The following is a 27,290-nucleotide window of genomic DNA, read 5'->3' on the forward strand; positions in this document are numbered from 1 at the left end:
AACATCAGTTTTCTACCTACAGTCGTTTCATATGCAGAGCTATTCAAAAAAGGTTGCAAGAATTTGTTTGTTGAGGAACAATTTTGTTCACTCTCTTTATAGTCTATTACAGCTCAAAAGTTTTTTTCAAACTTATGGAGAAACTAGATATAGAAAATTTCAGCCCAGTCAGTGAAACTTAAGGAAATATCTAAATAACTTAAAATAGTGAGCTATAATGGAAATATGTAAGCAGCTGAAAATGCAGACATTGGTAACAGTCTACCTATCGTAGGAGGATAGTACAACAAGAGGAACCAATTGCCATGGTTCAGGGATAGCTGCATTTTCAGCCTCTCAGTATCTCTGAGTATGGCTACACTTGCACTTCAAAGCGCTGCCGTGGCAGCGCCAGCGCTGGGAGAGAGCTCTCCCAGCGCTGCACGTACTCCACATCCTCTACGGGTGTAGCTTGCAGCTCCCAGCGCTGCGGCACTGTTTACACTGAGGCTTTACAGTGCTGTATCTTGCAGTGCTCAGGGGGGTGTTTTTTTCACACCCCTGAGCGCGAAAGTTGCAGCGCTGTAAAGCACCAGTGTAGCCATGGCCTGAGTGCAACCCTGCAGGTGATAGACCTCTTGCCTTCATCTCTCTAGAAAAATTGTGGGATTCCTCCCTGACTCTCAGACGGGGTTGTAGGGTGTAGCACCCTGTGAACTGACTGACTTCCTCAGCAGACCCGACTGGGTTAGAGCCCTGCCAGTTTTCTCTTCAGGAGCTGTGACCTTTTCAAAACAAAGTATTCAGTCTCAATAGCCAGAACAACGCATAACAAAAGCAAAGGGTTAGTAATGCAACACTCTGTGCACACATCTCTTATTGGCCTGACCTAAAGCTTAGGTATATCTGGCTTATCCAGACACCTCCATGTCTGGGAACTGAGGTTCAGTCTGCTTCCCCACTATCCCTGAGTCTCTCTCCCTGTCTTCAGGGGCAGACCTTTCATCAGTCCCAAATCTTTGTCTTCCTGCCTCTATTGAACTTGGCCAAACAAATTTATGCGGTTAGGGGGAGAGAGAGTTCCAAGCAGTTGATTCTATGTTGTCAGTTAATTATTGGTAAATGGTGGCTATCAGACATTTCTCCGCACTCTTATCTGTGTGCATGCTAACCGATGTGTTACCTTTAGCGATTAATAAATCTGAATAAGCCTGCACTAACCCTTAGTAATCCTATAGCAAATGCTATAACAATCAAACACAGACACTTATATATAATATTCATAAAATATTTCAGGCATCTTCCATCTCCTTCTTGTCAGTAACAAGCTTCATTCCAAAGTTCCTCTGTCCTTTTGTATGCCATACTGATCAGAGCAGTGGTCCATCTATCCAAGTATCTTGATTCCAGTCCTCTGTTATAGTTGATTATAACAACTGTGTGTCTTTGTTGGCAGTAGTTACTTCATGCTTTTGTAGAGCCTTGAGGCCTTGGATTTAAGAAGCCTTGTAATCTGATTAGTAAATTCTGCCTGATTTTAACAGTATGGAAATGAGTAGCACTTCAGGCCAATGCCTCTTGGTCCTCAGTCATGGGGAAAGTAGTTTCCAGGTACAAGATTTATCTTGTAATTGTATATGTTGTTTGTTTTTGTTGCTTGGTGTCTTTTTGGCACAGACACGTGTACCTCTGTGTGGTATACACAAGTCTCTTTGCATAGTTGCATTTCCTGGTAGCTCACTTCTTTTATAATAACCTCACATTCCCTTTTCTGGATTGTAACCTCTCCAGAATTTTGTGGTAAAGTTGGATGTGCTGCATCCTGTCTGAATATTATTACCAGATCAGTGAAAAATTAAACAAATCTCATTGAGACTGAGTATTAAAAGAAATATATAATGACAAATTAAAGATGTTGGTATCTTTTTCTGTAGATGCCTGTGGAGGGGGTACAGGAGCAGCAGGCAGAATCTACCAAAGGGCGGTGCCTGCGACGTACAGTAAGCGTCCCATCTGAGGGTCAGTTTCCTGAATATCCACCAGAGGGAGCCACTAAGCTTGGTAAGTTACAAAAATTAGAAAAGCACTGTACTAATTTTAATTTATAGATGTATTATTTCTCTGTGTTAAAGAAATTGTTTCTTTTCTAGCATTGTTGTCGTCAGTTTGCTCAAATCAATAGCATTTCAGCTAAATGTTAGCAGAGCTCGTAGGAGAGTGACCATTGTTTATAATTGCCTGACGACAAAGTGACTTCAGTGTGTTAGGATTTATCTGACCATTAGTGAGGTTATTGTTGAGTCCTGGGAGGGAATACTGCATGGCACGGAGGCTTATAACTGCATTTGTGAGGATACTAAGGAGCTCTGGGATTTATAACTGAATCTGTGAGCCCAGGTCAATAGTGCTGCATGCTTTACAGACCATTTTAAGTGGCTCCTCCTGGCTGTTTGGTTGAGCTGTTACTTGGTTATGATTTACCTTATTTAAGCATTTTAGAAGTTTCTTGGCTTTGTATTTTAGTGGTTACTGGGCTACACCTAATCTCCACACCTGATTACACACTATCAGAAACACTGTCCATTTGAAAGTGTGGCTTCCCAAGTAAACCAACAAGTTGTGAGCAAGGGGCTGTGCCAGTGTTGGTTATAATCATACTTTTTGAAAAATGAATGAAAGATGACAGAACTGGAGGGCATTAAGGAAAACTGAAAAATAGAAGAGCAGTTGTGATAATAGGGTTTCTACAAGGCCACATTTTGGCCCAGTTCCCCATGTTCTCTCTCTCCTCTTCAGTCAGCCAGGGGAGGTCTCTGAGCAGTGACGGATAGTGGAAGGAAGCAGCAGTAGTACCAAGTGAATTCTTGTTTCCATCTGCAACTAGTGAAAAAGCATGGCTTGGCAATAGGCTGTCACTTGCTGCTGGGGCTAGGAACAATTCTGCTTTTGCCCAGCTGTAAAGTTGCAATCCTAGAAGAGAGTGAGCTGCAAGAAGAGGCTGCAGGTACATCTCTAAGTGGCAAACTAAGTAGGATAGTGACTTCATGTAAATATGAAGAGTACATGAGAGGGGTTTTAATCTTACAGGTGTAAAAAAAAATTAGTCCATAATTACCTGGATAATAAAATACTCTAAAACATATTTTTTTCCTGAGTCTAGATACAGTATCGCAATCTATTGTAGATTGCTAAATAGCAGTTTCAGTAGCTGTTAAGGCTGTATTTGTGAAGCACTCTACCTCACATTTTCATCCTGAAAACAAATTTCCTGGTGGGAGGGAGTTTGAGCTTTTTCTCGGTCTTGCATTAGAGGTTTGGGAAGAGAAATGCAATTTAGAAACTTAAAAGGGAAAATGCTAGTGTGTAGGAACAGGAATAATATAAATGTGGTTTCTAGACACTTATTTCCAGATAACGGAAATTACATACAATTTGTTGCAAACCAGAAACGCTTAGAAGTGTTCAGGAATGAAACTCCTAGTCTTTCTTCTTCTTCTTCTTCATTATTATTATTATGATTATTATTATTATTATAATACATAAGTTTAAAGAAAGTTATACCTGACCATTAAGCACCTGGAAGTCTGGGAATGCCAAAGTTAAGATTGCTAATGTAAATTTAATTCTGCTTCTTTGTGTGCATGTGTTTACAATACAGGTTGTAATTCTGTGATCACATACTCAAATAATAGAATATATTTTTCCCTACAACCTTAGATGCATATGTAGCATCTTATGCCAGACAAGAATCCATTAAAAGTACATAGGAAAAGTACCCAATAACGCATAGTCAAACAATTTTTTACATATTTTGTATACAACTACATGAAAATTTTGCTGTACCATATAGATCACCTAATTTAGTAGCTAAAGAGGTTTGAGCACACAGAGTGGTGAGGGAAGGTGGAAAGACAGAACAAGATCATGAATGAAGGGGAGCGATGATGGATGAGTAGGAAGGTTTTAATGCAGGAGTTGGCAAACTTTCAGAAGTGGTGTGCCGAGTCTTCATTTATTCACTCTAATTTAAGGTTTTGCATGCCAATCATACATTTTAATGTTTTTAGAAGGTCTCTTTTTTTGTCTATAATATATAACTAAACTATTGTTGTATGTAAAGTAAATAAGGTTTTTAAAATGTTTCAGAAGCTTCATTTAAAATTAAATTAAAATGCAGAGCCCCCTGGACCGGTGACCAGGACCCAGGCACTATGTGTGCCACTGAAAATCAGCTCACGTGCTACCTTCATCACGTGCCATAGGTTGCCTACCCCTGTTTTAATGTCTGATCACTCTGCAGTAGATCAGGTTCCTTTTGTTTACTTTTCACATGCTGACTAGAGACATGGTTTATCAGTCATCACAAAATATCTGCTGATTGAAGAAGCTGGGGTGGCGTAGAGAGAACGGTGAGAAGTATATTTTTATGAACAAGACAGGGATAGAGGGCAGACCAATGAAGTAGAGCACTGGGAATGATTGTAAAGAAAAGGAAACAGATGGCAGTGGGCAGAGTGTACCACCAGCAGTACAGAGAACAACTGGACTGAAATAGTCTTTGAATGGACATGAAAAGCTGTAAAGCACAATGGGGCAGATAAAATATCCAGCAATGAAATTGCTATGCGGAACAGATAAGAGTATCTAGCTTGTCCTAGGGAAGTGTGTGCTTGACATGGGAACAGCAGACGTTATAGCTTATGTGTGTGTCTAAAGTTACTATCCAGAGATGAGCTAGATCTATTTTACAGCTGAATCTGTTATGAAGGTTAATAGATGGCAATGGTATTTGCTTTTTTTCCTATAAGAAGGTTACTGTACATGCTTGACTATAAGAAATGAGAGAATCATTATGTAATCAGTTAACTGCAGTGCTATAGTTATGTCTTTATAGAACACATTCAGATACTGTACTGAACCAACCTTTCATTGACTTTAGCAATTGACAAACATTATGCTATATTTCTATATGATGACACCATGCATATGCTTTGGGCTCAGTTCATGACTAGTAATAATACTGATTCTTAGAGCTCATACCACTGTCTGTGATCAGAACACTGTCGAAACATCCTAACACCAATCCTATGAAGTATGTAACTATATATTGTCCATGTTTTAGATAAGAAACTGAAGCCCAGGGCAGATCTGTTGCAGGTACAAAGATAACACACAAGAAGGTGGTCATCTTGTTTATTTTGAAGAGAACAAAAACAATAATGAATGGATTGGTCATAATTAAGGCTATGTTTTAGTCAGAGGTATTTTTAGCAAATGTCATGGACAGGTCACAGGTAGTAAACAAGAATTCAAGGCCTGTGACCTTTCCATAACTTGTACTGTATACCCTCCTAAATCTTAAGGGGAGGGGAGAGGAGGCAGCCCAGGAGTGCCGTGGGTGCTAGAGTGCAAAGCACGGCCTGGGACCCCTGCTGATGCTGGGGGAAGGGGTTGGTGGAGCTGGCTGGCTCCCTACCCTAACCCGGCTCTGCGTGTCTCCCTGGAAGCAGCAATATGTGTCCCTCGCTTGGCTCCCAGGTGGTCCATGCGCTGCCTCTGCCCCGAGTGCTGGCTCCGCTGCTGCCATTGGCCACGGTTCCTGGCCTGAGAGAGGGAGGGACATATTTCCACTTCCGCGGAGCCCCCCAAGGTAAGTGCCACCCTGAGCCCCCTCCCACACCCAAACTCCTGCTGCTGCTGGGGAGGAGGGCATGGTGGCCAGAGACTGCTCCAGCAGCGGCTGGTGCAGCTAGCCCAGGGGCTGTCTGAGGTGCTCGGGCAGCCCCCAGGCCAGCCGCTGCAGAAGTCATAGAGGTCCTGGAAAGTCACGGAATCCATGCTAATGTGCTAATCTTCATATGGTGAGCAATATGAGCCTCCAGTGCTGGCACCCACACAGGAAGTTTAAGGATGAGTTTAATGAAGGAGACTGAATTAGTGTATCTTCTTAATTTTCTCTTTTACTGTTACCTTCCTTATAATTACTTTAGATCCTGTCATTCAGTAGCTTATAACTCTTCTTTAGAAAGGTTAGGATCTTAGCAATGTCTCATGGTTTATAATTACATATTGATATTTATAAATCAACCATACAGGAGGAGCCCAAATTAATTTCACTGATTCATAACACGTGCCAGATCAGTAGCACAGAATCACTGATCTGTTTCTAGAAGGGGTCCCATGTTTCTCCTGTCCCCCAAACACACACACAATCAAATGCAAAACAAACCAGTGCACAAAATAAAATCTACAAAGTTTAGATGATATCATTTGGGGGTAGTTTTTGTGGCATTTTGAAGAAAAACCTTGTTTTGGCAACATCTGTCAAATGTATTCCAAGGGGTGGGAAATGAAAAGGCAGAAATCTCATTTTAATTAGTGCTTCAGTTATCTGGAAAGAATTACCATACCAGAGAGAACCTGTAATTAGTAACAACACAGTCTGTCTGTAAAATCTAATTGGAAGCAAGACAAAACAAAGTTGATTCTCAAGATTCCTTTGTGCTTAGAAAAGTTGTAATTGATGCAAATGAGGAAAACCCATTGAGAGATGAAGTCCTGTGGAAGATAGAAACTAAAGACTATTGGATTTGGACCTATTGAAGCAAAGTACCTTATCTTTATCTATGAATTTACTGAAATTTGGTGCTTTTTAAAAGAGGGATTAATAGCACTGGCTAGAGAGGCGTGTAGATTTCAACACCTTTTTAAACATACACCTAGCCTTTGCTATTTCACCCTTTCCCAGATGGGAGAAGCTGCCCCATTGTGCCAAACTCTGGGGTTTTATGACTAGAGATTAAGGATAACATTTTCAAAAATATCTGAATAGCCTTTTCAGAAGTGACATGGACAGTTAGGTACCTATGTCACATTTTCAAATGAGACTTAAACTCCTAAATCACTTAGGTGCATTTGAAAATTTACCCTTAATTCCCCATGTTCATTTCATTTGTGATTTAAATGGGTTTCTGAATGTGAGATTGCAGCATCCCAACCCACCACCACCAAATTTCTGTTTTACATTTTTCAAAAGGGCAGGAACAATCTAACCTCTTGCTTTCAACCTTTTGTAAATGAGTCTGATGCTTCAATGCTCTGGGGGGGCGGGGGGGAATCTAAGAAATAGAAAAGATTCTGGCTGATCACATCTAAAATATGCCTGACTTGATTTGACTTTGATTCTCCATTTGCCCCAATAGCTACTGAACTAGGATGCTTCACATACAAATCTATAAACTGAATTTAGAGGAACAAGAATGAGAGAACACGAGTCTGTGGAATTAGAAAAATTTGTAGTGGTAGAAACTGCAGTTTGATTAGTCATCTGGGCATTTTGTACAGTATTTTTTCCTCATTAAAATACCCATGGAATGTTGGCATACGTTTGCCATTTTAATTGCGTAGGATCAATATTACTAATAGAGATGAGTCCAAATCAAAATATCAGTTCCAAGTTTGCAGGCCAAAGACCCCCATATTTGGTAAGAGTCAAATACTGATAGATATTTTAACCCCCTCATATTTAGGAGTGTCCAAACCTGCAGTTTTGGTTTGGGTCTATCTCAGATTCCTGGCTCTACAAGCAGGAAGCAGGTTCATCTACAAGGTACTTTCTTTAGGTCCAAGTAACGGTGTTTCCTGCTTAGTTTTCATTATTACCTTATATAGTGGAATCCCTCCAATTGATGTTAATGTGCCTGTTGTTGCTGGGTGTTGACACTGATGTTTCCTCTGTATATCTGTTTAAACTCTTTTTCATAACATTTATCTGGTTTTTGGTTCATGGAACTTCTTCAAAGCCAAAGCACGCTTAGGAAATTTTGCATTTTTTGGGCAAAATGATGCTTCAGTCAGCTGTCTGGATGTTTGCAAAGCCACTTCTGCTCCACAAATTCACACTCCTGCATTCCAAAATGTTGCAGGAGAGAAGAGAAACGATGGGAATGATGCTAGAAGTGGCTTTCCCACTTCTGTCATTGTCACTGGCTTTAATACTGCTATATGCTAATGGAATTTAGGGCCCCGAATACTTTATGCTGCATCAGACCTACCTTATACAAAAAGGCCTTCTGATTTATGCAGTGGAACTACTCTGAATTATGGCCCTGATTCAGCAAAAGCACCTGAAGCAGGGTGGCCCCGTGGATAGGGCTCTGGACTGGGACTTGGGAGTCTTGGGTTCTTTTCCCAGCTGTGACACTGACCTGCTGTGTGACCTTGGGCAAGTCACTTCACTGCTCTGTGCCACAGTTTCTTCTCTTACCCTTTATCTACTTAGACTGTAAGCTCTTTGGAGCAGCGGCTGCCCTTCACTAAGTGTTTGGTTTGTTCAGTGCCAACTACAATGTGATCTCTCTCAATTGGGGTCTTTAGGTACTACTGTAATACATAGACTTGATAATAGTTAAGCATGTGCTTAAATCATTGCTATCCCGTAAGGCACTTAAGCATGTGGTTAACTCTAAGCATTCTGTTTCTATCAATGAGAATTATGCAGCAACGTTACCTAGTTGTGAAATCATTCAGTATACATAAAATTAATGGGGAGCTGTTGTATGCTGCACCTCCCCATCTTTGGCAATAAAATTCAAACAGTTCACCACACAATTAAAATATTAAATTTGTTGAAGGACGGGTCGGGGGGAGAGAATGGCCACAAATCATAAGGGGTCCTGGAGCAAGTAAGCTAAATGCTCATCAGGAGATCCTGCACTAGCAGTTCTGCATAACAAGTGCCCATGGGTGGCAAGTTCCATACCCATGTGGTGCCTGGGCACCAGCAGTATTCAGAGCTCAGGGGCCCAGCTCCACCAATGTTTGGGGCCGGGTTTCCTCCCTCTATCCCCACCTGCTGCCCCCCCCTTCCCCGTGTGTCCCCCAGCCCCCTTGCTGGCCCCATGCATGTCCCCAGGCCCCGGAGGGAGCAGAGCATCCCTGCCTCTTCTGTGCAGCTCCATGCTGCCTCCTTGCAGCAACTGCTGCTGCAGGGTCCTAGTGCCCCCATATCGACTATCAAGTCAGACTGACTCTGAGCCTGCCCTTCCACCTCAGACCCTTCCCTTTTCCAGCAGGACCCTCCACCAGCACAGCCTCCCCCAGTCACCACTCCTGCCCCATGCTGGGCAAGGAGGCAGCCCCATTCCCTGCCCCCAGTGAGGCTACAGTCAGGGGCAACATCAGGGGAGGAGTGCACACAGCACCCCCTGGCACCTACCACAGGGGAGGCAAGGGAGATTCCTGGACCTGAGAGGGGCCCTAGAGCACATGCAGTGACAGGTGGTGGGGATGAGTGTGTTGCTGAGGGGATGGGAAAGGGGGGATCCTCCTCCAGAGCTCGCTGCTGCTGGCAGGGAAAGGGCTGGGGGGAGTCGTCCTCTCTGTCCCGTGTCCCAGAGCAGCCTGCCTGCACCCCAATCTCATCCCCAGCCCTGCCCCACCCCAGAGCCCTCACCCCTCCACCACACCTCGATCCTCTACCCTAGCCCTGAGCCCCTCCAACACCCCAAACCACTCATCCCCAGCTCCAGCCAGAACCCTCACCCCCCACACTCCTACTCTTGCCCTGAGCCCCTCCCAAAACCCCTCATTCCCAGCCCCACCACAAACCCAGCCCCAAGCCTGCACTCCCTCCCTCCACACTCCCTTCCATCCCCATACTCCCAGTGCCTGCACCCCAGACCACCTCCCCCACCCAAACTCCCTCCCAGAGCCTTGGGCTGGTAGGGGGTGGAGTTTGGGGGGGTGGAATTTGGGTGGGGGCGGGTTCTAGGCACCACCAAAATTTCTACAAACCTGCAGCCCTACCCCTCCCTCATAGCTGTGAAGTCAAGGAAATGACAATCCATTTCTGCAGGAGGGGATCTTATTTTTCTGTGTGGCTGGCTGGGTGAGCAATGGCTATGCCCATGTGTGGAGGGCTGAAACGCTGTGCTGGGGGAAGCAGTCAGAGGCTTGCCGGGACAGACTAAGTCTGGCAGACTGAGACTGCCACTTCTGAAAGGCTTAGGAGCTCCACATAGCAGCGAGCTTCCTCTGAGTTCTCCATTGGATTTCCTTTCACCACCTTGTCAATTAGACTATCGATCTTTAGGTTGCTCTGTGATGCAGCCCTGCCAGACCTGTCAACTCTTGCACATTACTGAGCTGTTAACTGCCATCTCCTCCCTGCCCACCTCTGCTAGCCTTTCCCACCCATTCAAGCATGTTTGTGGTTTCACCCATTCTATCCATTTTGGAGGAGATCCTCCCAAAAATGAGCATTGCTGTCCTCCAGATCCCTCCATAAATCTCACCTGTGTTGTGATGCTTACAAATATCTCTACAATGGTTAGGCATTTGGTGTTGATACTGGTGCCTATTGTAGTCGTTTCACCTTTTACCCTGTCTCTCTCCCCTACCCCACCGTTGTTGGCTTATTTGACATTTGCCCACCTATTGAGAGAGAGAGAGGTTGTGTGTGTGTGTGTGTTTTGGGGCAGGAGCTGTCTTGTTTATATGTGTACAGTGCCTAGCACAGTGGAGCCTTAATAAAGGCTTCTCTGTATTACCGTAATATAAACAATTGGAATAATTATCTTCCCCTGTTTTGCAGCTAAGCTACCCAGGAGCAGGGTTCCATTCCTATAGAAGATAGGACTTCTGCATAATGGGTCCCCTCACCCTCTTACACAGTTCCCTAGACAATGCTTCAGCCCCTTCTGCCGTCCTGTCTGTGGGAAGATCCTTGTCTGTGAAGGATCTCCCTCTCTGTGAAGGATCTCCCTCTCCCTGCCTGTTGCACCCTCTCTTATAAGTAGTAGAGTGAGAGCAGGTGCTGGAGACCTGCTGAACTCCTGTGGGGAGAAAACAGGAAAACTAATATGGATAAGGAAGGCAAAATTGGCAGGTGGACAAGCTAAGCAGTGTGAGGAGGATGGAAAAATGACATTTTTTTGTGGATTTATTTAATGCAAAGAGCCTTGCATGACAGCTTATCAAAAAGATGCATCATGTGGTCATTTGCGCTGATGCATTGTCCTATTGCAGTAGACATGGGGTTCTAAATACCCCTCACAGTGTTCCTATTAAGTTATTAAATATCATTGCCCCTGTACTATAGATGGGAAAACTGAGGCTGAACAATCTGATGTGCCCAAATCAAGCAATGTTAATGTCAGAACCAGACTTAGAGCCCAGGTCACCTGCCCCACTAGACTCCAGGGTCCCAGGCAGATCCCCTAGCTTGAATTTTCAAACTTGATTGCTTAAAGTTAGACCAAACACCTGCAGTTACCATTGATGCAAACCAAAGGAATGGATGTTTGGCATTTATGAAAACCAGGCTAATTTGAGGTCTTTAATCAAGGTGTCTGGCTCATCATACTAGAGCTAAAATTTTTGGTCTTGGCTCCCAAACAGAGGACCCAGAAAAAACAAAAGTGTGAAATCTACTGAAGCTAATATTTTTGCATTCAGACTTTATATTTAACTCCTTGTCCCCCCAGCTCAAGCACCCAAGAGCACACACAGTTGATGGATTTTTTAAATTCATCCTTTCTGAGCTAGTGATGTTTTCATACTTGAATTTCTCAGAGCAGAACTCATTTTAACAGTGAAAATTCCACTTTCACCTAATCCACGATGCAAGGGGAGAAGCGGTAAAAATGAGGCACCCGTCTGTTTTGGTGCCAGATCCAATACTGAATCAGGTGACAATATTATCAGGTGACTACTCAGCAATCCAGAAATCCTGTCTCAGTACTATTTGAAAGAATATGTCCAGGGGCTTGGAAATGGTGTGAGCATCAGAACATTAGTTAAGTAATACTTCATTTGATTGCTCCTTGGAATCTACCTCCACCATCAGTTTTTGCAAGCTGCTGCTTAGCACTTCTAGCTGGAGGATGATTGCACCAAGGAAACACACAGTCCATGCTCTTCCTTCAGGTAAAAAACTTGGCAGGAGAGAACAGTAACTAAAGAAAGATGTCTAGGATTAATTCTGTAACTGCTGTTCCCCATCCATAATATTCTCTGTACCTGTAATGATCAGAACCGAGCCTTGCTGTTTGCATGTTCTAGTTGAGACGAATACTTTCTGTGATGGAGGAATAAACCTGTTTAGACAATAGATTTACTGTGTGAACCACTCTGTTGCAGTCCTTTCTGTGCAATGAAGTGTCTGAATGATTACGTGATAAAGGAATACAACTTTTTTCATGACTGGAAAACCCCTCAGATTTAAAAAGTGTTATTTGTGACCTGGTCAGTGAAGGAATCTGCAATGCACCAGTCTGGGTTAAATCTGTGCTTTGAGCTAATGGCATACTTAAGAAAGGGGCAAATGTTTTGAAGAAATAGGCTTACCATGCCTTCTAACTGGACAATATGCTGAAGAGGACTTAGCCTGTGAGGAATATTTGTTTGAAAGGGAAGGTGGGGAGTTGCAGCCTACAGCTCCTCATGTCACAAGTATTCTGCCTTGATGAAAGATTTTTCCTGACCGACTTCTCCTTCTGTGCCTTGTTGGCATGTTGCAAAATGTCCATCTCCTGTCTGCTAACGAAGTGTCTGGTTGGGGCAGTAAAAAATGGGAGCTTCAGTTCTGGTTCTGTCAAATTGGCATGTGCGTGTGCATGTGAGAGAGAGAGCGAGAGAGCAGGGACTTTTTGGTATTTGTTTTTTTTAATTAGCATCTTCTAAGTGTGTATGTAAAACAAACCTAATATGCCAAAAATGTAGTAAGCCTGGATTGAGAGATCTCCAGTAGATCAATATAAGTTCTAATGAAATCAATGCACTAAGCACAATACTACATTTCTGTTTGTGAATTTTAACAATACTGAACGGAGAGAATTGACTGGCACCACATATACGGCAGAAGGGTATTGTGCAAATATAGCCACAAGGCTTTCCTATTGCACTTCAGTTCTGACCTGCAACAATGTTAGTAACACTCCACAATGCATAAACCTTTCCAGAGCTGAGACTGCAAAACTCCGAGGTTAGTTTAATGACATGAACAAGGGTCTGCTGAAGCCTAAACAGAGCCTCCCAACTTTTGATGTAGCTCATATCTGAATCCAAGTGTGAAAGTCAGGTGCACTGATTCACTGTCATCTATTGCTGTGATTATTAGCTGTAAGTAGTTGAACTGCAGTTATTTACAGGGAAGTTAACTAAACCTTACTGACTGTTTGTTTATAATTTCTTATTGTGTTTAGAAATTAAATTTGTATAGCACCTTTTAGTCTCAACAAGCTTTACAAATTCTATTCCATTGAAACGCAGTAACTCTTGGTATAGATGGCAGTATGAAATTGCTGTGCAGCACAAGGCCAGCTCTTGTCTGATGCAAAATGTGTCCTGATACTGTTGGGGTCTGCAGAAAGAGACAAGACTTTGGGTTTTTTCCCTCAAGTCTCATTTGAAACCTAAATGATGAAGAACTGAGGCAACCATGCAAGGATTAGAACTGTGCCTTCAAGGAGGCTCTCTATTTTAAACATGATACTTAGACCTCTCAGATATCCCCTCTGGCATTTGGAGCTATTCATATATAGAAAATTGCTAAGCTTCTGTCTTTTTCCTCCAATATAACTCAAGTAAAGGCAGATGACTTTTTTTTTTGTTTTTTAAATTCTGCAGCCACAATCCTTATACGCCAACTGCCATATTATGGCAGGGAGCAAATTTATCTGGTTAAATCTTAAACCTCAGTAGAGCAAGAATTAATGGTAATATGAATACATAATCTTAACACTTTGATACTCTGTGCACATAATCTGTGGGGGTTTTCTTGGAAATGTGTTTCACCTTTCTGAAAGAAATCCCTGTAAAAGATTGTAAAGTTTATAAGAGTGGCCAGTGTTTGTCTTGCATCTAACAGTGAGAAACAGAGATGTTAGTTGCCAGGAGAGGGAAGCTGCATGACTCCTTGGGATGGGCAGGTTTTTGGCCTGTTCTATAAACAAGCTACTGTTTACATCTGAAGAAAGCTCTTACCTTCCTGAGCCATATTTTTACTTTTCAGGGCTCCTCTGATATATACAACCTTCTATATCAGGCATGAATTTGCTGTGACTTGTTCAATTTTGTGCCTACTTTTCTGTATTTATGTTACTTGTTCTTGCTTCAGAAGCCTGCTTATATTTACCTAGTTTGTGCACACTTACGAAGTTTTTTGACAATGAATAGCATGACGCCTGATGGAAAACTAACCGTAAATGTCACCTTTTATGCAGATCTCCTGTGCCAAGGATGACACTGACCCTTGTCTTAACTTTTCCACTATAGACGAGGCTTAACTTGTTAACTAAATTGATTTAAAAATCAGTGTAGTTAAACTAGTTCAAACCCCTAATGTAGACCTACTACAGAACCCCATTTATCCAATCTAGATGGATGTCTGACCAGGGCCAGATGATTAATCAAAAATTCAGATAATCAGGAGAATGGAAAAGTGCGAGGTTTCAGCGCCATCTAGCAGCCGCAGGAGAGTTCACCAACTTCTGGACCTGTCTGTGCAGAGAACCAGATAATGGAGGGTCAGCTAACCAGGGTTCTACAATACTTCTACCGTACTTACACCTTTTTAACCATTGCTAATATCAATGTCGCTAAATTGATAACTTACCAATGCAAATATGAGTTTAATTGGTTTAAGTGCATTAATTATAGCTATTGCACCAATTTAACTAAACTGATTTTAAAATTGATTTCATTACATTGGTGCACTTATCTAGAAGAGGCAGAACATTAAGTTCCCTATCCTGTGCTAGATGCCCATGGATTAGTAGTCCTTCCATTTCCACTACATTCAGTTGACGCCTTCGTGATCTTTTTATAAATAGAGCTTGAAAAAATTGCCTAATACAAACTATTCTGGAGACTAAGAATATATCTACACAGTAAAAAAGACCTGCAACAGCAAGTCTCAGAGCTTGGTTCAGCTGATTCAAGGTCATGCTATGGGGCTTAAAAAAAACAACAGTGTAGATGTGTGGGCTTGGGTTGGGTGACGTAGTTGTGCTGATGTAAGAGTATAATGTAGCCCTAGCCTCAGATACTGAAGTGGACTTATTCCAGCAAGAATATAGGCTACACTGCTACCTCGATATAACACCACCCGATATAACACGAATTTGGATATAATACGGTAAAGCAGTGCTCCTGGGGAGTGGGGAGAGGGGATGCACACTCCGGTGGATTAAAGCAAGTTCAATATAACACAGTTTCACCTATAATGCGGTAAGATTTTTTTGGCTCCCAAGGACAGCGTTATATCGAGGTAGAGGTGTATTTTGATAACTTGTTACCTTTACTCTAACTGATGGCTCTTTTATACTACTGGGGAAGAGGAAGGAATTATACTTGCTCTGATTATATCAGCAAAGTAGACAAAAATGTGTTTCAGCAGCACAGCAGAGAGATAATTTGTTTAAAAGAAAAATAATAAAGCCACCAAGGGAAAGTGGGTTATTGAGCTCCATTGGCGTTCATCTCTTTCCTAACAGGCACCTTTATGTCGCATGCAAATCCCTGACTCCCAAAAGAAGCCTTGGAGATGGGGAGGTCTGTATGTTCTAGTGGTGATTAGTATCCATTATGATCCAACTCAGTGTCCAACAAAGTGCTTCTGGCTGCAGGCTGATAATTACTGATGCATATTTGAGACTTCTTCATCTGTGTATTACCCAGTGAAAGATGGAAGCATTTATTCGTTTTGGTCTTAAAGGTCTCTGCAAATATTTACGTTTAAAGAACATTCACATTTTTAACAGAGGTATCTGCAGGTGGTACTGATGAAGTCAAGACCAGATAGGCCACAGAAAGGTTTTGCTTTGTAACTTTCTTTTCCTCCCTGCCACTCTCTTTGTATCACTTGCAAGGGTGGCACATTGTAGCTAATTCTCTTCCATTTGGAAAGGTCTAGAGGAGCTTTTGATTTTTGAAATCTGATGTGAGGGTCACCTTTTGACTAGCGCTCTGGGTCTCTCTGTGCCAGTTGGGTAAGAGACCCGCTTTTGTGACCATGAGCTAAAGGACAGTATTAATGGCATCTGACAATATCAGAGAATATCTCTGTTCCCGTTGTTAGTGAAACATATCAAGAAGGCTCTAACAACAAGCCGTGGCTTTGCATGACATTTCTGAGCAAGTGGGTAAATGCTAAGTTTGAATAATTCCAGACAGAGAAAATGCTGTTATTTTCCAGCCCATGGACTGTCAGGAATGTTGTGGGAAGAAGAGGCTCCACATTGTGTCATGATAACTGAGAATCGTGGGTTGGAAGGCATCCTGACCAGTACATGCATGGGGTTATAGATTAGATATAAGCAACAAAGCCACATTAGAGTGTGTATTGGTGCTTTGACAGCTGCCCAAGGAAGTGCACCGGTAAGCAAATGCTGCACCTCCTGACATGACACGTTTTTCACAGTATATTTTAACAAGTAGAAGACAGCTTGATCCATTAAAAATATACCAGACACCTGCTAGTCAGAGATATATATGAAAGATGAGTTAGTGTGTTCCACTAGAAAAACTGATAGGCAACACCCTGATATTAAACGTAGCCTTCCTGCTACCATCGGCTCCTGGGAACGGGGAGAGAGCTGGACTTACTGCCAGGACCTATGATCATATTTGAGACTTCATTTTTGATATCACTCTGGCTAGTAGGTGTGTGTTATATTTGAAGCTCCAAGCCCTCTAGCTGTTGAGAGGAGGAAGATCTTTTTTAACCTCTTCTTCCCTATGTAGAGTCTTCTGAAGGCTGCTTATGAGCAGGGTTTCTGCTGCTTCTCTACCCTTCTCCCTGTGACTTCTGAACGCTGTGATGGGAGGCAATCTCTGCTGCACTCTCCCTGCTTTTGTTCCCCTGTGAATAGCTCCAGTGCCTTTTCTCTGCTGCTGCTGCTGCTGCTGCTGCTCATGGCTCTCTAAAGCAACACAAAATTGACACAATTCTTGAAAATTTCATTTGCTGCCTTTAGGGTTCTGAATAGAAGCTGTGAAACTGTTCACAGTGTTAGTGAGGCCACTGCCACGGATTTGGAAAAGCTGTGAGCAGCAGCAGAGGCACTGGAGCTGTTAGTGTGCGAACTGAGGCAGACAATCCTCTGTTCAAATTTGGAACGTTATTTTCACAATCATAGAGTACAACCTTAACTGAATCCATTGAAACCTTATATTCTCCCGAAATTGTTAGTGCCCCCAAAGTTGCTAAGGAACGCTGGCTGCTGGTGAGTGGAAAAGTGGATTTCTCAATCCCTGCCATAGAAAGAGAAATCAGAATTCTTTGAAACCGAAGGAGTCACTTGCAATGACTGGCTTTAGCAATGGCTGTGATAGAAAAATGAGTGAAAGCACTAAAGAGAGAGCAGATGGGCTGGTAGCACTTAAGTGCCTATTTTTGGATGCCTCTTTTTCCTGAGTATGCCTGCATGCAAAAACAGCGTTAAATAAAATGCATCTTTAAGGGAAGCTTAGGGGCAATTCAAGGCACTGTCCTGCAGAAAGCTAGTTTGGTGCATAATGATGTCAAGTTTTTTCCTCCACATTTTGGAGGTCCCAGCATTCTGTAGGAGATTGGCACAATGGGAATTTCAACAAAAAGACAAAACCCAGTGCCATAGTCCAAATTCACATAGGTCACACCATCAATCACTGGGTTGTTTTGTGTAAATGTCAGATACCTTCATGATTCTTGGATAAGAGAGAGCTTGTTACAAGGACTTTGCCGATTGCATTTCAAGTTCCTGCAACAAACTGCTTGGATACCCCATTTGCTCCCTCTTCCCCTAAGCACTCTCCCTCCTTATACATCAACCACCACTTATGGTTCCTTTCCTATTCTCCTGATGTCAGCCTTGAGAAGGCTTTTAGTTAATGGCATAATGGGAGAGAACTGTCAATATATTAAGTATCTTAAAGTTAAATAGAAATCTGTTTGAGGCAGAGCTTAGCAATTTCACTGTGGATGTTTAAAGAAATATTGTAACTTGTATAGGGAACTTAATATACTGTGCTTCTTCAGTCTTTGAAACAAGGTTGTTTTTTTTTTTATATATTAGGCTTAAATTCAATCTTAGTACTATACTTTATTCTTGCCATTTTCTCTCACTGGTATTGGGTAGCGTTTTAAAACACACCAAGTAGCTGTGTATAGTTTAATCCTTCCTCCAATACAGCCATCCTTACTATATCCTCGGGGATCTATTTCCTTTAAGTAGAATCAGACAGTTCCTTTGGCATTTCAAGAATCTAAATTTCTTCATGGCAGATATAGCAGGATCGTGGCTGACAAATCCAGATCTGACAACTCGTCAGGTCCCTAGAAACACTTCCATTTACAGAACAGCCAACCCATGGTCTCAGGGATATTAACCCATTTTCACAACTGGAACTGGAGTGTAAGCCCTCTGTTTCTAACCAGGCTGAAATGGAGGATTCCTGCATGATGTAAAGCAAGAACTGGAAATGTAACTGGATGAGACCTTAAAAGCCTATGGTCTGTCTAAATAAATTCTAAAATTCTGATGGCTCTTTAAAGAAGAACATGGATTTATCCCAGTGTTCTAGGCTTTATTGTTCCCTTCTTGCTGTTGTACAATGTTGTATGCACCAGTTGTCTGCTGCTCTCCACCCCAGACATAGCTGTCATGCTGAAGATACAGTTTTAAAGTGTTTTGGGATCCTTCAGGATAAAACGTGCTATGTCATTGTCAAACTGTTCATTTTACTGGGGACAAGTGTGGAGAAAGGCGGGGTGGGGGATGGAGGGAGATTACTGTTAGTTCACAAATTGCTTTTCTGAGGAATCCTATTAAACTGAGATTGTCCTGTCCTTCCACTTTCCCAATAGTTAAGTATTTCTAGAATCAGGTCAAATCAATCTCTGTGTAGATGGGCTTGTTTACTTTTTTATACCATTGTTACTGTCGGGGGGGGGGGGGGTTAACCAAAAGGCCTGTACTAGCATGAACCATGTACCTAGTTCTTGGTTTCTGTGTGTGGTAGTTGGCTTTAATTTTCTACTTAATTTTAGAACATCAGGTGGGGACGATATTATTTTTCATTCCACAGTCAATTTTGTCTGAGCACACCGTCAGTACGTTTTTTTCCCCAAGAACTATCCTGTGGCTTTCATGCATATTTCTCATGTGAGCCTTAGCAGGGGGTGGGGTCATCAAAGCTTCTATTCCTATTGGGAAAAAATTGCCAGGGCGTGGGGGTTGTTGCATAAGAGGAGAAAGAACAGAAGCTTATCTGAAACAGAAGTAACGCAGAGAAAAGGAAGAGACATGTCACTAAGGAGAGAGGAATTAAAAAGGAAGAAAAGATCATGTTACAAACAAATGAACAAAACAGGAAAAACTTTGAACAAACTACCGAAGGTGGGAAAGAGCATGTGGTCTGTTTACTATCAGCTGTTCATTAAATTGTAGCAATAGGCTAAGTGATTTTGTGTTTCTCTCATGTCTATTCTCTTCTGCTCTGGTGCCCAGACTGGCAGGTAGGATCTGCTGGGAATCAAACTGTGGATTTTTAAATTGATCAAACTTGAAGTGCTATCCTTAGCAGTGACATTATAATGTTTTAAAGGCATTATGCCAGTAGCAGGGACTGGAATGTGTGTTTTCCCCATTCTTTCTCTGCATGTTTAAGAGCAGCTTTCATTCTCTCTTCTAGGGAAATGCTGCTGTACCTAGAAATCAAACTCTCTGCAATTTTAAAATAAACAAAAAAGAGAGCAAGAAAAGATCTTTTATTTCGGACTTCACTATTCCTCTTTCAAAAGCCAGAAATCGCACCCTGAATAAAAAGCAATCCCAGTTCAGGATCCAAAGAGATAAAATGTGCATTGTTTGTTTGAGAAAATCGTCAGGTCTTGTTGGGAGTTGTATATTTTCCTGAGATGTAGGATTAGCTGGAGGTAGTAGTATCTTTAAATATAAGACACAATTTTATGACCCTGGCACTTAAAGTGGCAGCAGGTGAGGTCCTGGTTGATTTGGGATTGCACTTTCTTGGTGTCAATCTAGTTTTTAATACTTTGGACAGTTTGTGATAGCAACCTCTGAAGTCAGCGCTTGTTAGTTTTTATATAATTGATTTTAGATGTGTAGATTTTTGAGACAGCTACCTGAGACCAGTGGCCTTCATTAGTTTAATACATCTGTTGTTTAACGGCAGATTTCCTCCCCTTCCCCGCCACCGCTGCCCTGTGTGCTCATTGTCACTCACTCCACCCACCCACCCTCAAATCCCCATGGGACAGGAAAATGAAGTGTCTACTCATCCCTGGTAAATTGTTGACTGTTAACACAGAGACTGCATGTGCCAGAATGCTGCAAGAGAAAGAAAGCAAGTGAAGGGCAGCTATTGTTTAACTGAAGCTAAGGAGCTGGTAGACAGACTTGGGTTTGACTGGCTTTGGCTCTGGCTTTTCTGCATTCCAAACTGTCTGAGGCAGAGAAAATAGAGAGTGAGCGAGGAGTATGCACAGAGCATTCTGACTTGCTGGCTGTCATGCTGGCAGGATTATGGTAGAGCCACTAGGAGCATCACGGAATGCAGTTCACAGGTAAGACCCCTCATGATATTAACCACACAAATCTGGAAACGTATCACTGCTGTATTCCACTGAGGTTTAACTGGATGAGAGGAGAACAGGTATTGTGTTAGAAATGTAACTATGCATGTAGTTAAGAACTAAAGCCTTGCTTTTCAGCCTTTCCTTGGTGCCCACTGTAAACATATTTTTTGCATTACTTTATCAGTGTTGTACACAGCTGCTATTTTCCCCAGAGATGTTCACATGTGTTTCACCTGACAGGATGAATGCACAAGGGAGTGGACAACATGGGTATCTGTCTTTCACCAGTGCAGACAACAAGGGCAGTAGTATCCCTCTGAGACCCCATATGGGAGAAGAGAAGTCAAGAACCAGGACATTAACATAACTAGTTTTAATATTTAAAATAGTTGCTTTCTAGGTGAATTCTTAGATTAAAGAAAAAACCAAACTCCTCTCTAAAAACCCTTACATAATTAGGATAACTCAGGAAGAGCAACCTTCCACGTAAAATTAGATTTATGGATAAGGGCAAATGTGCTTTACTTTCTTTTAAAGAACACATCGAGTGACATTCTTAATGTGCTAGTTGCAGCTGGCACTATATGTTGGAGTTAATATAAAATTTTGCAAGCCTAGCTTCCTGTTCACCAAGAGGAGATGATAAATCAAAGGTACTGTATTCAGGAAACCCCACAGGTGGTTCACACAAGCAAGAGGCTTTTTCAAAAGAGTAAATTTTCCTACTGCTGTTTTGCTTTTCTGGCAACCTGTGCTTTAAAATATATTGTCATAAGATAGTAAGCTGGAAACCTTCAGATTTTGTGGTGTTCGATATTTTTAGACATGTGCCACTGACTACAAAAATCAGTAAGTATTATATGAAGCCAAGCACTGAAATCTCGGAATAAAATGTTGACCACCTTGGAGTTGTCTCTTAACACGTATTGATTAGAAAGTGGTCATTCAGTTATTTCCTGTTTAATCCCTTCACCAGAGACAGAACTGCTAGTTCGCTTAGGCAAAGTAACTTTTCATTGTGTCACCCTTAGCCAGTGTGACGAGTAATATCCAGCAGCTGCTAGTGGTTAGAGAATGAAAACATTCTACATTTATGTTTTCATATAAATGTGGATTCCTTAAAACAAAAGAAAAATCTCATAACCAGCTAACAGGGGAGGCTTACAGTAGAGTTCATGCTCCCTGCCTAGTTTCATATGGAAGGTGGTTGAAAGGGGAATTTCCAGCCTTTTCTGAGGCCTTGTATCGCATCACTAACCTATTTTTTAAGAGTTGAATTAAAAGGAATAGGTTCAGTAGTGCTAGGAGCTCCAGAAGATAGAGCCAGAGGACATGTGTATCCAGATGTTTTTTGTGGTCCCTTAGTTTAGCTGATGTTCTTTACAGTTCTTTTGGAGCTTCCTGGGCACGGGAGAAGCAGCACAATTCTAATGAAAGAACTGTTCAGGAAAGCTGCTGTCAAAATGATCTGCCTTTACACGCAGATCGCTCTTTACAGTGTTTGGGAAGGAGTTGGCTTAGTTGTTTGGATACAAGAGAGAGAAAGGCCGTCCTGTTGCAATGAGTCTTGACCTGCTCTTTCACATTTTCTAGTACCACAGTAGCTCTTACCATAGGACAATGTGCGAGTGCATGAGTTAGAATTTTATTAATAGCAGCATAGCCTTGTACCAAAGAGCAGAAAACAAAAAGTATTACAATAAAACTTAAAAATTAAATCCAAAGTTATAAAATATTGGAATACTCATAAGTACAGATTTAAAAAGGCATACTCCAGTAATCCACGTATGATCGCCATGCGACTTGCCTTTTCCTTTATTTTAATGACTGACTAAGCAAATAGGGCAACTGCTTGGATTACAGGTGCACTATCAGCTCCTAACAAATATTCTGTTTTCTGAGAGGTCAAGAAGAGGAATCTCGGATAAAAATATGGAAAGCCATTTTGACCTCATGGCAATACAAATGGCAATGTAATAAATAATGGCATAGATCTTCCACCTGCCCTAAACCAAATGGACAGAGGCAGTTACGTTTGTTGATGCCAGTTAATTGGCTTTCTAAGTAAGCTGTCTGCATGAATTGAAAACTGAGATCTGTAAAGACTCTTCTAAGCAAGTTATTACACAAACTGTCTAGTTGTCTGGCATTACCTATGAGTCTTTTTAGCAAGGGGGAACCAAGATGATGTATCTGAAGTAGAAACATCTGCCTTATTTAGTTCCTTATTAATATCCTGTGTTATCTACTTGACTAGGGATTTTACATTTTTAAACTTAAATCTAATAATTACCAATTTTAAAAAGCCTGGAGGATGCAGAGAATTTAATGTATTCTAACCAAGGAAATTTTATGTGTAAAAGTCCTGCTGAGCTGCATCTCTATGCACAACCTTGCAAACCTATGAGTGCATACTATGAATATGAAGCAAAAAATTAGTATTATGGTGTTGCATTTTGGACAGGGTGTTAAACTTTCACTTCAGCTCATTACGAGTGCATTTATTGATATGCGAGAGGGCTGTGGCCTTCAATGTAATTATCTGGAAGGACGTTGTTCTTCTAGTACAGAGCCCCGGCAGGTTTCGCGGTCAAAGACAAAGCTGCAAAATCTAGGAACAGGTCCACCTGCAACTCCAATCTCTCTGAATAATGAAACTATTGAAGCAGTCTCTAGCTTTTGCTGTTTGGTTCTATACTCACCAGTTCCTCCAACTCTCCATCAGATTAGCATCGCGGCATCTGCCATGGGTCATTTACAATGAATATCGAATCAACATTATCTCAGCACAACAATCAAGTTCAGGATCTATTCGAGCTGTATCTTTTCCATACTGTTGTACAGCTGCGAAACATGGACACTATGTCGCTTAGACTGGTCAAAGCTGGAGGCTTTCCATACAAAATGCCAACATCGTATATTGGGCATAAAGTGGAATGACTTAATTTGTAATGCATACGTTCATGGTCACTCCAGTCTACAGACTGTCAGGGCCATTGACCGCAGTCAGCGACTTATGCTTTGCAGACATGTCGCAAGAATGCCACAAGACATTCTGGCAAATGCTGTTCTCTGAGTGGCTTGTAACATTTGCGATAAAATTCCACCAGCAAGGGAGTGGAGTTGGCCCAGAGGCAGACCCCCTATTACATAGATTCATCAAGTCTGTTCCAATATTGGACACTCAGGCCATCAAGCCCTTGTGGCTGCAGAGGAATGGACCAAATGGAGAACGATCGCTGCAGCCGACCATTCGGCTCAGTGTTGAAGAATAATAATTTTGGACAAAATAGAATTCGTACCTGTCTCAGCTCTAAGAATAGTGGCTGGAGTATTTGGGAGATCAAGAATATTCCTAAGAATTTTTGTTTGGAATCACTTCTAGTCCTTTGAGATCATTCTATCCCTACAATTCTGCTCCATAGAGAATTTGAGTGCATACTTTAGCCTCAACCACTCAAAGGCTGGTGCAATTAAGTTGCCCACACAAGTCCAGATAAAATGTAACACCTCTTGCATTGACTTTTGTACCTGAATATGCTTATCCCACAAACCATTTTGTGCAAATCAGATACCCAGGTAGTGGAAAGAGCTAACTTATTGCATATATTGCCCATCAATCCTCTAGTTATGCAACCTCTGTCTCTGACTAAAGACAATTACATTAGTTTTGGAATAATTTATTGAAAAGCCTTCCCATTCACAGTATAAACCAGGGGGTCAGCAACCTACGGCATGCGTGCCAAAGACGGCACGCGAGCCGACTTTTAATGGCACGCTGCTGCCTGCTGGAGTCTCGGCAGTCAGCAGCATACCATTAAAAATCTAGCCCGGTCTGGCCTGTTCTTCTCTGCTCTCCGCTCCCCCCGCCCCCCACCCTCCCTCACACACACCCAGCCCCGTGCCCCGCACACACCCCAGTCCCCGGCTCTGAGCCCTGTATCCCGCTCATACACACCCATCCCTCTGCTTGACTCCTTCACCCAGCCCTGATTCTGGCACCCCCACACGTGCCCCCAGCCCTCTGTCCTGACTCTTGCACCCCCCCACCCCCACCCCCATCCTGAGCACCAAATGGGAGCTCCTGTATCCCACCCCACATTCCCACCTGCACCCCTCGCACCAAATTGGAGCTGCCCAAGTAAGTGCACCACTCCCAAACCTCCTGCCCCAACCCTGAGCCCCCTCCCTCATTCAAGCTCCTGGACAGACCCTTCACCCCCAGCCCTGTGCTCAGTGCACTCCCACCCTCATCTCAGTGCAGTGAGAGGAAGAGAATGGGCCAGAACCAGGGAGAAGGTAGGTACCCACTGTATGTGGACAGAGCCGGGACCCTAGACCGGCAGCGGGCTGAGCGGGTCCAGCAGCTGGGATCCCAGCTTAGCAGGAGCTGGCGGATGGAACCCCTGAGCGGCAGTGGGCTGAGACTGGGGTCTGGGGTCCTGGCCGCTGGCCCCGCACGGCTCGCTGCTGTTCTGGGGTTCTGGCTGCCGGACCCTTGCCAGCCGGGGTCCCGGCCGCAGGCCCCGTCAGCCTGCTGCCAGCCTAGGTGAACAGAACCCCAGACCAGCAGCGGGCTCAGCAGGTTGGTGGCGTAAGATCAACATTTTAATTTAATTTTAAATGAAGCATCTTAAACATTTTGAAAACCTTGTTTATTTTACAATACAACAATAGTTTAGTTATATAATATATAGACTTATAGAGAGAGACCTTCTAAAAAACATTAAACTGTGTTACCGTTACGTGAAACCTTACATTAAAGTGAATAAATGAAGACTTGGCACACCACTTCTGAAAGATTGCCAACCTCTGGTTTAAACCAAAAGGGTATGATAAACACTTCAGTGCCAAAGGTGTTTGTGACAATAGAAACATATCCACTGCACATAATAAGACAGACATAGGGTGGTTCATGATTTTAGGGGGAAAATACTGATTGCCTTTTAATGCAAAAGCAGTATCATTAATATAAAAGCTAAAAAGAAAAGGGGCTAAAAGATAGGCCTGTTGAGCCCCTTTTATAATTGAGATAGAATCAGTTAGTTTCCCATCCAGGACTATCCTAATTCTTGGCCACTGTTTGTGAGAGAGTTGTGTGTGTTGAGGAAAGGTCTAAGTACCAACCCTAGGAGCTACGATAATACAAATAATAAATTTAAGCAAGGGCACTTCCAAAGTGACCCACCCTCCCCAGTAGAAATATGCAGCTGTGTTGTGGCTAAGTGCATTTCATAAACAGACCATTTGCAAGTGGCATTGAGAAAGAGAGCCCTGTCCCAGAGATCAGTTGGGAATGCATACAGCATGTTGTGCAGTTTTCATGTTAGATACCTGTATTTTCTCAGAGCTTGAATCCTACATGAAAGGCTTTCTGTGATTTTTAGCTTCCTCTCAGGGTTAATTGTTATTAGATGCCATAAGCATTCCTTAGTAGAGTTAATACTGAGAGGTTTGACTCTGGGCCAATGTAGAAAGAAGACATAATGATCCCCTTATAATTTAATGTACCGTATACATGGGTTACTGCAGGAGTTTTCAGAATCGGGGTTGGGACCCCTCAGGGGGTCAGGAGGTTATTACATGGGGGGTGATGAGATGTCAGCCTCCACCCCAAACCCTGCTTTGCCTCCAGTATTTATATTGGTGTTAAATATATTTTAAAGGTTTTTTTTTAATTTATAAGGGGAGGAGGGGGTTTTCACTCAGAGGCTTGCTATGTAAAAGGGGTCACCAGTACAAAAGTTTGAGAACCACTGGGTTATTGCCTTTCACCAGGCAGAGAAAATGTGTGAAAAGTAAACAAGCAAGTGGTGTATTTATAGCTTCTTCTTTCCTCTGGAGCCCTTGCACCTCCCAACATTAAAAGAGGGACAGATTCACTGTTTGCATTTTATAGATCTAGTCAGTAGCAAATAGTGCTGAAATTGTTTAAAAACATGGGGCATGTAGTTGCACAAAGCAGGATATGGGCTTTGTCTTTGGTTTGTTTGTTGTGTTTTTGGAAAATTTTTGCCAGAGTCAGGATTGTATTGTATGAATGATTGGCCTATTTGGTTACATAGTTTGTCCATTCTCCTACACACCAACTGCTCTCTGTATCTGTTGTGGGGAGGTAAAAGGACAACTGGTGCTTTAAAAACCTCACTTTTTAGGTAACCGATGTTCGCTACCAACTGTTGTGGTCAGTCTGAGTGGCAATTCTTTGCATAGCTTAACAGTGCTGCTTCTTACTCAGCCAGTGGAGTTGTTATGACACATAGTATGCAGTTTTTCTCTCCCCACACCTGCAGTATGCTGAGCATGCTGAATGGGGTAGTGATTTTGTGATGTGGCCCTTAAAAATCATGAGATTATTTTTAAAATATTACATTTTGATTCTTTTAACTGGCTTTCTGGTTTCTGAGTCATTAAGTTGATCTTAAGTCAAGTTTTCAAGCTTTTCTCTACCACAGCGAGGGCTCGAAACTTTTTCATAAGTGAAAACTGATATTTTGTCCATGGTCACTTGATTCTAGGAGCTGAAGCTTTAAGAAAACACCAAGAATTGCAATATTCACAATAATATTGAAAGTTGACAACACTGCTGATCAGAGTGTGACATTTTTCAGTCAGTTCTATTATGTTTAAAGTGACTAGCAGTCTCTTAAAATAAAGCACCAAAAATAATCTTCTACCCTACACAAGCTTTTGCAGAATTTATAATCCCAAAGCCTAACCCTAACCC

At 42.3% G+C, this 27,290-nt stretch overlaps 1 protein-coding gene across 6 annotated transcripts in view; it reads left to right on the plus strand.

Annotated features, from left to right (window-relative positions):
• The window catches only part of RASAL2 (RAS protein activator like 2), a 203,366-nt gene that overhangs the window by 58,970 nt on the left and 117,106 nt on the right, over window positions 1-27,290 (plus strand). For 5 of the 6 annotated variants that reach the window (XM_030572633.1, XM_030572634.1, XM_030572635.1 and 2 more), the window contains exon 3: window positions 1,914-2,040. In XM_030572633.1, coding sequence (XP_030428493.1) covers window positions 1,914-2,040 — 127 coding nt within the window. Of the gene's footprint in view, window positions 1-1,913; window positions 2,041-19,211; window positions 19,362-27,290 lie in introns of those variants that run through there. The other variant, XM_030572638.1, reaches the window with a different exon arrangement.

This window comes from Gopherus evgoodei, chromosome 8 (assembly GCF_007399415.2).
Source record: "Gopherus evgoodei ecotype Sinaloan lineage chromosome 8, rGopEvg1_v1.p, whole genome shotgun sequence".
Classification (NCBI taxonomy): domain Eukaryota; kingdom Metazoa; phylum Chordata; order Testudines; family Testudinidae; genus Gopherus; species Gopherus evgoodei.